Here is a 14338-nt window from a genome sequence, read left to right as displayed (position 1 = left end):
GTCTAAGATGGAAGCGGGCTAACATGTTAGGAGGAGGATGAAAATCCACACCCCTTTTCGGTTTCTACACGACATCGAACGCTAAATCGCTTAGCGGTACGTCTTTGTCGGTAGGGTGGAAACTAGCCACGGCCGAAGCCTCCCACCAGCCAGACCTGAACCAATTAAGAAAATCTCAATCTGCCCAGCCGGGGATCGAACCCAGGACCTCCGTTTTGTAAATCCACCACGCATACCGCTGCGCCACGGAGGCCGTCAAAAAGTAAATCTCGATGTAGAGGACTACAACTCCAATGATGCTACTACAAAATGTTAAAAGTTTTAATTAAGTATTATTGATGATATAATTTTCTGATATATAGTTTCTAAGTAATGTTATGTGAAATTTGTATCCCCTTCAAGGCGAAAACATTGTACATATAAAGTTTGTCATCTTTTGTAACCAAATGTTTTGAGCAAATAAACTATGATTTGATTTGAGTTCCATCATATAGTACCTATAATGGAGCGATGTTAAAGGTATATTTCCGAGCAAACATTCCACTAAGAAAATATCTATTGACGCTAACATCTAAAGAGAAGGGGGAGACTGCCAGCGATAGCTTTGATTAAATTCAGCAAGGCGACTTTAACAAAGACTTTAAAAAAGAATCCCCAAACGCATGTCCAAAATCGACGCATGCGTGCGTGGCTGGTTTAATGATTTGCCGCACTAAAGAACATAGGATTATTTTACATTAAGTCGTATTACCGTAGCTTAAGCTGCAATTTACAAAGTTTAGCTAAAGTCGGTGGAGTACTCGAGTAAGGTTGTAATGCAAGTGTTAGATGTGTCGGCAAGCTCAGGCTGACGATGAGTTCCCCCAAACTTAACGAAAGATGTCCAAGCAGCATGAGCAACGGGAAAAAACACCTCAGTACCGAATCCAAAGAGGACTCCCTCGACAATTCTGTAAGTATTTGTGATACATAAAATAAAAATAATACAGTACCCTCGACATTGTCACCGCGGATATCTCGAAACAATTCATATTTTTACTTACAATGGTACCTATAGCTTTGTTGTATGAAAATAGATGCGGAATTTAAAAAAAATATAATTTTCATTTTTCAAATTTAATTTAACTTGTATTCGGTCGTTCTTTTTATAAATTCCAGTTTTTATATGCCTGCAGAATAAATTTATTAAATTGCATAAATATATTAATAGTCATTGACTAGCACTTTATATCCCACCATTTTAAAGTTTAAAGGTCAAGGAGGTCGTTGACATAGTAGCTTATGTGCTTTATATTCTGTGGTAGTAAATATTTGTTGGCGTACTTTTATATAGATGGATGGTGTATAACAAGACATTTCGGTATTGATTTATTTTTGGTATGTTCGGTTGTTTAATTTTTCTCTCAAGTCTTCAAATTTTTATCCAATTGAAATTCGTTTTTTTATTGAGAAAAAATACAATAGGAGGCTAAGGATAGCTCTTTTTTTTAATTCTTTACAAGTTAGCCCTTTACTATAATCTCACCTGATGGTAAGTGATGATGCAGTCTAAGAGATGTAAGCAGGCTAACTTGAAGAAAGGGTATAGGCTATATGTTATCCCCGTATTCCTACGGGAATGGAAACCACGCGGGTGAAACCGCGCGGCATCTTCTAGTTGCTTTATAAATGTGTCCATAATATTACAGATACGGGAGTCAATAAAGTCTGAACGTGCTGGGGGGAAAGCAGAAGAGGACTGTCGGCGGAGGACTATCATTGTTGAAAAGAAAAATGGCAGCTATGGATTCACACTGCAGAGCTACGGCATTCACTATAAAAAGGTTTTGCTTTTTTTCATTAATCTGTGCATTAAATACTGAAATATCAACTATAAACATATAAATTGATCTGTCTATCTGCGATTTTAAAATAACTGTTGTCTTGAGTTTTCTATTGACTTGTTACTAAAATATAACGAACTTTTATTAAATTATCGTCTTAGTGACTGTCTGTTTGTCCGTGCTAATTTCTGGAACAGCTGAACCGATTTTAATGGAACTTTCAATAAAAGTTGTGGGGGGTGATTGTGTATAACATAATTGTGCTTCTTTTTCTCCCGGAAAATACATGGCTCCCGCTGGGTTTGTGGAAAACTGAATTTTACAACGATGTTGTCGGGGATGTCCACAAATTATTAATAAAAAACTAGCAGTTATTATATCATTATCAATATTTTAGTAGCATACGCATTGTTCATTTACCTGCAGGTTAAGACTTTGCAACAAACTTTCCTACTATAATTTTTCGATGCAATTCGTCATTGATTAATTAATATTGTTTGTTTGTCAGGAGCAAGAGATAGAGGTGATAACATACGTGGACCATGTAGAAGCAGAGGGCCCTGCAGCGGCTGCAGGTATGCGGGAGGGTGACGTCATCCTATCCATCAATGGGATGGACGTGGAACGCTCTGACCACGTCACCATCGTCTCTGCCATCAACTCTTGCGACTCCCGTATGCGCATTGTGGTCATATTTGAAGACTGCGTCCGCAAAGTCGAACTCCACCTCAAGTACATTAATATTCAACGTACTTTGCAATCTAAAATGCGTGAACTGGAACAGCTAAGCATTAGGGAGAGGCAAGTTTATGACACAAATTGGAAAACGCACAGTCTACCTTCCCAAAAGAAAAAATCTTCGCCATCCGATATTATATCCGACAGTGAGGAGAATAATGTAACTGATAGTGTTAATAGTGTATACTGTCGACCTACTTTGTCGAGCGAGAACGTCACAACCTCAAAACCCCCACAGGCTAACGTATTCATGTACCAATACTTGGACCCGAGATACGGAGCTTGTATCATTCAACCAAACTTGCGAACTGGAGGTTTTGTAATAACCGTAGGATCGCCAAGAAATAGACGCGAGTGCCATCATTATGTGGTGAAGACTTCAGGTGAATGTCATCGCGCTTCTGAGGAGTACAAGCCTGCCAACGGAAAACATACTAAAACACACAGAAGTAGCCATAGTCATGGATGCGCCCCTTGTATGCCGGCCTATAATAATCAAGATGCAAACAGTTTGGAGGCTTATGACTTGGCTAGTCCTTGCTGCGATCCACATTGTGTACCTAACTCTAGAAAGAAAGTTCGTCGGAAGAAAGAATGTTCTAAGGAGCATAAAAGGAAGGAGAAAAACCAACAAGTTGACAAATCAACTCAAAAACCCGATACTTGCGCACACGGTCACACGAAGAAAGTCTGTAACTCCGGCCATTGTTCTAGTCGATATCGTTATTTGGCGACCGAATCGACCCAAACAAGCCAGTGTAGCTTACAATCGTATGCTACCAGTAACGCCACTATTCCTTGTGATAACTCAGCTTCTAGCTACAGTACTTCGCTCAGTAGCGATACACTTTTTTGGGACAACGACCGCTCAGAGGCAAAATCGTCCCCAAAGATACAATATCAAAGTTCACATCAGCACGTCAAGCCAAAATCTTGGGATAATTTGGCAACGAAAGCTATTGGAGGATATGGTTTCGGTTATGGTTATTTGGATACCAGCGTTAAGCATCAGAATAGATCAAAAAGTCATGGAAGAAGCCACAGTGGCCGCAGCGCCCAAGTACATCATGATTGCCAGCACCATCCCCAGGAGAAACACACTCACAGGCAGAATGGGACACCGCATCACTACCCTGTTTACGGCAGGAGTCATAGCCATTGCCCTCCGACTAAGTCTACAGAAAGTTTGATCGTAGTCCCCAAGTATCAGCTGGAGAGTAGTGGTTCAGAAAGCCGCCTGGCCTGCGATTGCACCGACGCTACCGAGTACTATCGTCGTGTGGGCCCTACAAAAAGTCCTGGAGAAACTCATCCAACTTATTACTCGCAGCGCTTCGTGTATCACGCACATTCGTATAAGAAGAAAGACTCAAATGTGAGCTCCGAAATAACTAGATTGTAAGGAACATTTTGCTCAATTTGAAGCGGCTTAATACATAAATTTAATTAGTTCTTCAGTGAGATTCACCAGTATTATAATAATAGCATGTAAGTGTAAGATTCAAGAGTGTTCACATTATTTAACAATGCACAAAATGGAGCAATAATTTTTATCTAATAAATAATAATAGTGATAATACAGCCACAAAATTTTACATAGTTAAATTCGCTAAATTGTGTCGTATTTTTAGGAGACATTTTGTACCTATCCGTAATAAGTGCGTTACATAACGACGCAATCAACGTTCAGACCCATTTTAAACAGTTTTATCAGCTTTATACTCGTTGAATTATACATAGTTTTTAATAAAAAAATACAATGAAAAACAAATAAGTCTTTGATTCTTTCAAGTTATTATTAATAGACCAAGAACCCCAGAGATTCGACATTTTAAGCTGAAATTGTGTTAGCTCATGCTTCTACCATAGGTACGGTAGCCAGTTATGGAGTTTTGGACCGTGGTGGGTTTGACTGCAAAGGGTCTACTTTGTTAATGATCTGGCGACTGGAGACATGATTCCTCACGATATTCCGTGGAAAATATTGAATCTGGATCATTTAGGTATATCTGTTGGAGGAGGAGGAGATTCTTAACTCGACGCGTATGTTTTTTTTATAATTTTTGTTACCTCATAATTTCGTCATTTATTAACCAATTATTTTTTGTTTGAAAGAGCATACTTCCAGATTGGTCCCATTTAATTTTCATAAAAATCTGTTCAGTAATTTTACGTTAAAATCAAAATAACTGAAATTCGTCTTTCAAGTCGGATCTATTTTTATCTTTAAAAATTAATTAACACTAACTGGTGCTCCGCGTTATTCCCGTTCCCGTGAGAATACTGCGTTAAAATATAGCTTATGCCACTCGCAGATAACGTAGCTTTCGACTGGTAAAATATTTTTTAAAATAGGTTCAATGGATCCAGAGATTACCCCCAACAACCTCCCAAACTTTACCACTATATAGAATTACATATATATTTGTACCTTTTGCCGTGGAAACCCTTGGGCCATGGAGTCGCAGTGGCAAAAAATTTTACCGAATCATTTCACCGCGGCTAGTTGCCTCGACTGGTGACAGAAGGGCTGGCTCATTTTCTGCGCAAAGGATCAGCCTGGCTGTCCAGCGCGGAAATGCACCCAGTATTCTTGCCACCATTCCACGTGGGCATGATTTGTATAGTTATTAGAATAAGTTAGCTTAAGTTCCTTATTGTATTCATTCTCATTAATAAAAAAAGGTTAAATATTAAACATCTAATTATAATACGAGTATAGTGCCCTCTATGAGTACTAGAGTGAACGGCTAGATTCCATACAAGAACATTTAACAGCGCCATATATACGTTGAAGTTGCGGATTTCTTGACGATGTTTTGTCAGGTATTTCGGGCATTGTTACTAAATAGGTCGCATATGTATTCATAGGAAACAATATGACATTGATTTCAAAATAGACCGCGCAAAGAAAGATGTCCCGCGGCTAAAACCTGTAAAATTTTGATTTTTAAAAAAAAGATAATTAGTTTAATTTTGTATAATAATAAAAACACAATAAGAATTTTTAATAGACAGTTAGAAGTATTCTGAGGGACATGCTTTATGGTCTCCTACCATTTACTAGGGAACATGAAAATTGAAGTAAAAGGAAAAGTTATAGCAGTAAATTAAGGGCAAATTAAACATCTATCTATCGTTTTTTTTATTCTTTACAAATTAGCCCTAGACTACAGTCTCACCTGATGATGCAATCTAAGATGGAAGCGGGCTAACTTGTTAGAAAGAGAATGAAAATCCACACCCCTTTCGGTTTCTCCACGACAATGGCTATTTTAAGAGCAATAGTCGACCAACTTGAAAAAGGTAATTGGATGTCGAAAATCGCAAACTTATTCCGTTTTTAAATAAAAAGATAAAGTTGTCAATAAAATAACTCAGAGTATGTGAAAATTACTATGGGTATGTATAATAATACCGTCTAAAAGTGGTAAGAAGAGAATTAGAGAAAAAAAATATTTGGGGTTCCCTACACTCAATGTGAGGAAGATTTTTTTATCGTCTATCCCATGGTGTGAAGTATCATTATCCGTATTTTTGTGCGTTACATAAATGATTAAAATGCTAACATAATTTATTTATTAGGAAACCAACGTTTGGATACAAAAATAACTTAAGACTAATTAAACATAACAAACCATACCCCACTTACAGGCTAACTCTAATCTACGGAACCCTATAATGCGCGTGGCCCGACACGCACTTGGCCGGTATTTTTTTCTTTCTTATTTACACAATTTTATTATTTTTTAAACATTTTCATGGTATTTATATAATAATATTTTGTTCTGACAATTTAGTCTACAATATATTTTAAAATTAACGTATTTTTGCGATATGCTTTACGTGACTTTAAGGGGAATGCACTAATGTGTTGACTTTCGCGTAACTAACGACGGAAACATTCGGTATTGGAACAGGTATGGTTGAAATGTTCTTGTTGAGTGTGAGAAGAGGGGGCAACGATATAGCGTTGACCCCCGCCTCGGGGGGTATGACGGCAGCACCCTTTATTATTTGCACGGGGGTTTTAGGTGCCTCACGCTTTGATTTCTGGATACTCAGATCGGTATCATTGGTGTTTCCTGTAAAAAAAACATATTTTTTTTATTCTCATTCACACGATGCAATCTAAGATAAAAGCGGGTTAACTTGTTAGGAGTAGGATGAAATCCACACCCCTTTCGGTTTCCACGAAATTGTATCGGAACGCTAAATCGCTTGGCGGTACGTCTTTGTCGGTAGGGTGGTAACTAGCCATGGCCGAAGCCTCCCACCAGCCAGACCTGGACCAATTAAGGAAACCTCAATCGGCCCAGCCGGGGATCGAACCCAGGACCTCCGTCTTGTAAATCCACGCGCATACCACTGCGCCACGGAGGCCGTCAGTAATAAGTATACAATATGATTACGTGCATCGCAATCTCATAACGAACTAAAAGCATTTTTCCATAGAGTATTTTAATAATATCAGCCTGACTCGTTGGTACCGTTGTAAGTGCATGAGAAATCAGATCACAAGTTCCTGGGTTTGATTCCCGCCACCATTCACACTCATAAATAATGTAAAAGCCTCTATAGAATATAGATGTTTTGACAATAATTATTAGGGAATAATATGGAAACGTTTGCAAATCTTAATTTTAAATTTCACATTTTTAATATACTAAATTGGCCTTATTAGAAGACTCAAAGTTACTCAGCGGGCGATGGAGCGAGTTATGCTTGGAGTTTCTCTGCGTGATCGAATCAGGAACGAGGAGATCCACAGACGAACCAAAGTTATTGACATAGCTCAGCGAGTCGCGAAGCTGAAGCGGCAATGGGCAGGCCTAGTTCGAAGAGCCGATGGACGTTGGGGTCCCAAAGTGCTGGAATGGTGAACCCGCACCGAAAAGCGCAGCGTTGGTTGACCCCCCACTAGGTAGACCGAGGATATCAAGCGGGTTGCAGGTAGCCGCTGGATGCTGGCGGCTCGAGACCGTTGTGCTTGGAGGTCCATGCAAGAGGCCTATGTCCAGTAGTGGACGTCTATCGGCTGATAAGGTAAGGTAAGGTAAATTAGTATTGATTTACCTTGACGAGGTGTAGACATGATCTGCTGAAGTGCCGTCCAAGGTGCAGAGGAGTTAGTCGCAGGAGCCACGCCTAGTACTTTTTCAGCTGTTACATTGGTTACCAATGATCCCGGTAGTTTACTCAAATCGATATTCGAGCCATTATTGCGGTAAATAGTGAGCGCCTCTTGACGTCCCCTGTCGAAAACATTTCATGTTTAATTATGGTCTGAGAACCGGAATTAGAAATATTTACCCTCGTCTGTTATTTATAAGTGATAAGGAATAAATTATAGTAAATATTTACAGTGCCACATCTAAAATAGGTTGCCTAGTTAAGTTATGGCCAGACTCACTTTTCATACAAAATCTAGAAAACCATGAATTAGATCAAAGGTAACTTATTACAGTTAAAGTAAATATAAAAATATAAGCTTTCAATTGACATATGATCCCGAATTAACTGATGAAAGTATTAAAATAACTCAATTATTTATTTTCGACAGGCAACCCCACAGTTGCAGTGTGAAAGCAGACGACCATTACGTTTATAATTCTGTTGGGTATATTCTTTTAATTAATTCACGGTTTTTTTCAACTTTTTTTATTCTTTACAAGTTAGCCCTTGACTACAATCTCACCTGGTAAGTGATGATGCAATCTCAGATGAAATCGGGCTTTATTATATAATGTGAATATTTTCCATCATTTATTCCTTTTCCCAAATAAATAACAGATGAGGGTATATTATTTCGGAGGCCGGATTTCGTAATTTTACATTTTACCGAAATGAATCATAAATGGTATTGTTCGTATTCGAAAGTCGATACTTGGTAATATGACCTGATTGAACTACTACGTAATATTAAAACGAGATGTGTAACAATTTGAAATTATCAGAAATTAATTGCATAACTGTTTCATATAATATATAATATGTATGCACCTAAACCTATATGTTGACGTATATAAACAAAAACGAAAAAAAATTGTATGTTTGCCCTAGATATGAAATACTAAACAATTTAAGCGATTGTAATACTTGGTCATGGGTTATACACTCGCACGATGTGCTGTGTCGGTCGTGTCTAGATGAGATGAGTCGAGTGATGGTAAGGGGTTACCTTAACCTGATAAAGCGCGAGAATCTTGCTTCCCTGTATTCTTCTAACTCCTTTCAGGGCTGAGGCGTCTTTACCAATGGCAGCAGGTAGGCAGGTAATCTTCTCCCAGATAAAAATCCAGGTGGGCGTACGTACCTACGGGCTATGCCTCCTTGTCCTGGTAAGGCTCGGGGATCCTGTTTCCCTGGTCATGTTCTTCCAGCCCCTTTCGAGGCTGAGGCCTTTCGGCTTAAGGGTGGTAGAGGATGTCAATCAATGTGCCCCGAGCGGACTGAAATTACTCCCTATCCTGCGCTGGGGCGTTGTCAAGCCCCCTACCTCTACCCTACTCCTACTATTTTTTAGCTTTGGATACTCGTTATAATATAAAAAATATTAAAATGGTTTACTTACGAGTTTAAATTCGTAGTTTTATTCGTAAGGATGCCCTTTTTCGCACGTGCTGTTCTGCCTTACCCTACACCTACCCTACTCCTACTATTTTTTCTTTCTTGTTTCATTCGTTCTATTTGTAAGACAGTCCTATTTCGCTCGTGTTGTTCTTCATACGCAGCCAAAACTTGGTACGATCCACCTAGAGCTTTAGATACTCGTTATAATATAAAACTTATTCAAATCGTTTACTTACGAGTTTAAATTTGTAGTTTCAATTGTTTTATTCGTAAGGATGCCCTTTTTCGCACGTGCTGTTCTCCTTAAGCAGCTAAAACTTGGTACGATCCACCTAGAACTTTGGATACTCCTTCCAATATAAAACTAATTCAAATCGTTTACTTACGAATTTAAATCCGTAGTTTCATTCGTTCTATTCGTAAGGATGCCAACTTGGTATACAGTTGCACGCACTACATACCTGTACAGTCAAATGCGAATAATTAATTATCAAATATTAAGATGTAAAATGCTGCCTCATTGGTCCCGTGGTCAGCTGGTTCAGTTGAGGACAATGAGGTCCAGGGTTCGAATCCCTGGTGAGGCCAACAAAATAAATACGCCTGGAGTTGGGAAGGATGGGAAGAAAGAAGAATAGCTCTTTAACATGATTAATATAAAAAATGAGACTGGTCTCCATGGCCGAAAAAAGAAAATAATAGGGTAGTTGACTCATATCAAATAAAATATAAACAATATTAATTTCGAACATGGAATATGGGTCCGAAATATATCGAATAAAAGTTAACGATTTCTTATATAACTTAATTTAACTTAACTGTAACAGTCTACACAGTTTTTATATAGTTACAAGCTTAAAAATACAAGCAAAATGTACAATCTTATTAAAGCAGACACTTACTTCCGTGAGATTAAAAAGATAATTACAAAGAAAAAATAATAAGGAAAGTGTCTATTACATAACTTTGAACGTCAGGTTGGAAATCTTAAATTTCTCCCCTCGCATTAACAAAAAACGTTCAAAATCAAAAACATTCATTTCAAGTTAAAGTTTACAAGCACTTTTGACACGTCAATTGACTATTTGTAAAGATTCTACCACCGGTTTGGAAGGCAGGTTCTGCTGAGAAGAAACCGGCATGAAACTCGACAGTTGCTCTTTTTTTTAAAAATCATACAGTATTATAACTTACAATTGATGACAACATTACAATGTCTTATAGTTTTACTTACTTACTTCCTGTGTGAAGCTTCCACCTTCACACAGGAAACACAGGAAACAGCTTCGTTCAAAAAACGGGTTCGATTTTAATATGTATATTCAAGTAGGTACTCACATATCCTTTGGACCTGTTAGATTTGCTATGGGTTCATCACTGTCCTTGCAGAGCCCAATTGCGATGTAACACATAAACCAAAATATCTAAAAATATATGTCAAATATCATTGTCAAAGTTCCTTGTACCGTATAAATAAATTGAAAAGGGTAATCAGGGGAGCGTGGGCTACCTACGGTAATATCGGCAAGTAAATTATGGGACAACAAATTATTATTGTCTATGGAAAGAGGACAAGTAGGGTTCATGGCTGAATTTACTCACCCATAATCATGTAGTTAAGGAGATAACGATGATTTCCAGCTGAGAGTTATTGTATTTGTGTTTATTTATTTATTCGTAAACATATAATATTTTTCCATGACAGTGGCATAAAAATCTGTTTCAGATTTACTTTAAGTACTTATATATAGAGCCGTGATAGCCCAGTGGATATGACCTCTGCCTCCGATTCCGGAGGGTGTGGGTTCGAATCCGGTCCGAGGCATGCAACTCCAACTTTTCAGTTGTGTGCATTTTACGAAATTAAATATCACGTGTCTTTAACAGTGAAAGAAAATATCGTGAGGAAACCAACATACCAAAGAATTTTTTTAATTCTCTGTGTGTGACGTCTGCCAATCCGCATTGGGCCAACGTGGTGGACTATTGGCCTAACTCCTGTCATTCTGAGAGGAGACTCGAGCTCGAGTGAGCCGAATATAGGTTGATGACGAACGAACTTATATATAAGTACCATCATCATCATTACTAGCAGCCGATGGACGTCCATTGCTGGACATAGGCCTCGTGCATGGACCTCCAAGCAAAAGCCGCCAACATCCAGCGGCTTCCTGCAATCTGCTTGATGTCCTCGGTCCACCAACACAGCGATTTCCGGTGCGGGGTCCCTATTCCAGTACCTTGGGACCCCAACGTATCATACATAAATGAAATATCTGCCTTGTTGGTCTAGTGGTTAGCAATTGTATCTTCGGGTCTTGAAGTCCAGGGTTTGAGGTTAGCCTTTAACAGAGGTCCAAGTCCTTAGTAGTCCTAAGTATTAACTATTGAGCATTATTTTTTTATTTAAAAATTCAGTAAGAATTCTGAGCTCAGTGGATTATTGAATGTTAAATATAAACATTAATTTCAAGATTTATTCTCGGCAGAATAAATTCAGATTTCATGGATTATAATAATTAATGCTTCATTTAATTTTTTATAAAATATTTTGTATAAGGGTTGATGAGGATTACGTAGGCAGTGAAAGCTAAAGAGCAAATCTATTTTTAAAAATGCCTTGTTAATTTACAAATGTTTCTCTGCCGACAGTTAAATTCTATTTTGGATATTGCTTTTGCTCATTACATTTTCGTTTTCTTAGGCCTCATTCGCACGAGAGTTTTTTTAACCGACGACGTTAAAAAAGCGCTCCTACCTACCTAAAACCTACGTCCTCCAGAATCGGAGGCAGATTTCATATCCACTGGCTTAACACGGATCACCAGAGATTACCTCCTACACACACTATCACATACCTCTTTACGAGTATAATATAAGTGATAGATTAGTCAAAAAAAAAGTCAAAATTCATTTATTTCAAATAGGCTTAGTTTACAAGCTCTTTCGAAACATCAGGTAAAAATATTAAACTTAAGATAATGGTGATAACAATTATTCTAAAACTTAAAATTAAAGTTACGAGGGTTCCAAACGCGCCTTGGTTCGAGAAGAGCCCACAACAAACTCAGCCAGGTTTATCCTTTTTTAGTTTATCACCATTTAACAATAGGTATATAAGTAGCCTGTCATGTAATACATTTCCAAGCAATTTTGTCATTTACGTAATCATTGACACTATAGTATGACTTTTCTATAAGCTTTTAATTAAAGACAGTGAAGAAGGCACCAAATAATGAAAAAAATCTTACCATAATTTTATGCATTTTACACAATTATCCCAAGAATTAACTGATACTCGCACTGTACAACAAGGTTGATTTATGAAGGAAACATCGCAGTCATTTTATTTTATATCTTCGCTTATGTTTAGCGAATACATGACATTTTGTTAATTAAAATCATTAGTACTCTCAGTACTAATAAATATGTTAGATGGTATACGTACAGTGGCGTGCATAGATGAAAAAATGCACTGCGTACCATCAAGGACTCAATATAACCGTATGTTGGACTAGAATATATAGTTGGGCAAGGAATTTTCCAATTTCTTATAGTGCATACCCTAGTTGAAAACCTTATGCACACCACTATGTACGTAATAAATAAAATAATGTAACTTGTAGTTTACTACACAAATGAGATTCCGACTGCCGAACCTCTAAATTACATCATAACTTAGGGTATAGAGAATAAAAGATTGATTTCGAATATTTACAGCGGAGTGTGTTAATTTTATTTCGCGTTCCATACGAGTATATGAGACAATATAGCCTAAACTATATCTACAATTCAAAGAATACGGGCATGATATGTAGCCTTCGTGAGATATAGCCTTCCTCGATAAATGGGCTATCCAACACTGAAAGAATTTTTCAAATCGGACCAGTAGTTCCTGAGATTAGCGCGTTCAATTAAACAAACAAACAAAGTTTTCAGCTTTATAATATAATAATGAATAATAAATAATAAATAAAATAATAAATAATATTAGTATAGATTATAAGGCTGATGCACTAGCCAACCACATTTTGGCGTTTACATAAATTCCCCCAACAGAAACGTTAAGCGTTTTAAGTAAATCTGCTATTGCTGGAGTTCCTGCTCGCGTACAGTGGAGGGTGATTACTATGCAGTCGTGCACAGTGCGTTGTATTAATAATCTTCTCCATACTATTTAAGCTTTTAGTAAAGTCTTATTATAGTGTTAATGAGTATTTAAATGATAAAAAAGCTTGGTGTTAAACTGTATTATACGACTGTGTGCTTAGTTTTAAATAAGTTTGTAAAATGGTGATAAATAAAAAAATAAACCTTGGCTGAGGTTGTTTTGGGCTCTTCTCAGACCAAGGTGCGTTTGGAACCCTCGTTACTTTAATTTTAAGTTTTCGAATGACTATTATCACCATTATCTTAAGTTTAATATTACCTGACGTTTCGAAAGAGTTTGTAAACTAAGCCTATTTGAAATAAATGAATTTTAACTTTTGACTTTTTTACTTTTGACTTTTATTTGTATAATACAACGAGTCATACTTAAGTCGAGTGAGTTTGTAGTGAAACAATTACATATTTTGTTATGTATACATAAATGATCCGGTATTTCTTGCCGTAACTACTCGTAAGCTGATGAATGAAGCCTTGTGAATAATTTAATTAGCTCTGTCTGAGATAAATTACCAGTAGCGTTAGAATATCTACAATCTATTGGTACTAATATTGAGTATATATTACAAAGCTGAAGAGTTTGTTTTTTTGTTTGTTTGCTTGAACGCGCTAATCTCAAGAACTACTGGTCCGATTTGAAAAATTATTTCAGTGTTACATAGCCTATTTATCTAGGAAGAATATAGGCTATATATTATCCCCGTACTTTTACGGGAACGGGAACTATGCCTGTAAAAGCGCGCAGCGTCAGCTAGTCATTTATAAATCAACATAATAAATTGCATAATTTAATTATTATGCAATAAGTTTTAAATTTAAACATATATGGCTCAACAATAGACGAGCGAGCCTTCGATTCCGAATTCCGACAATAATACAGCGAGCACAGTAGCATTACCACGGTTAATGCCTACCGTGGAATCATTACAGGCTTCCTCGAACTACGAAATTCACGCACTAAAGAACACATTCAACTTTTCATACCCTCACACTTGTTGATGCAACACATAACGAATTTTAACTGTGTTAAAAAATTC

At 37.3% G+C, this 14338-nt stretch overlaps 2 protein-coding genes across 2 annotated transcripts; one reads left to right on the top strand and one right to left on the bottom strand.

Annotated features, from left to right (window-relative positions):
* Positions 1–283: 283 nt before the first annotated feature.
* LOC112047827 (uncharacterized) lies at positions 284–4323 on the top strand. Its single transcript, XM_024085086.2, has 3 exons — positions 284–952; positions 1689–1823; positions 2332–4323. Exons 1-3 carry the CDS (start codon positions 854–856, stop codon positions 3961–3963), a joined length of 1866 nt encoding a protein of 621 aa, XP_023940854.1. The 5' UTR covers positions 284–853; the 3' UTR covers positions 3964–4323.
* A 1766-nt stretch (positions 4324–6089) lies between these two features.
* LOC112047830 (uncharacterized) lies at positions 6090–12450 on the bottom strand. The gene is made up of 5 exons (XM_024085090.2): positions 12386–12450; positions 10473–10558; positions 9521–9595; positions 7638–7816; positions 6090–6646 (listed from the first exon to the last, which is right to left on the bottom strand). The coding sequence occupies exons 1-5, from the start codon at positions 12398–12400 to the stop codon at positions 6414–6416; spliced, it is 588 nt and encodes a 195-aa protein (XP_023940858.1). The 5' UTR covers positions 12401–12450; the 3' UTR covers positions 6090–6413.
* Positions 12451–14338: the final 1888 nt, after the last annotated feature.

This window comes from Bicyclus anynana, chromosome Z (assembly GCF_947172395.1).
Source record: "Bicyclus anynana chromosome Z, ilBicAnyn1.1, whole genome shotgun sequence".
NCBI classification, from domain to species: domain Eukaryota; kingdom Metazoa; phylum Arthropoda; class Insecta; order Lepidoptera; family Nymphalidae; genus Bicyclus; species Bicyclus anynana.
The sequence above is the reverse complement of the archived record's forward strand: the minus strand, read 5'-3'. Positions and strand labels throughout refer to the sequence as shown.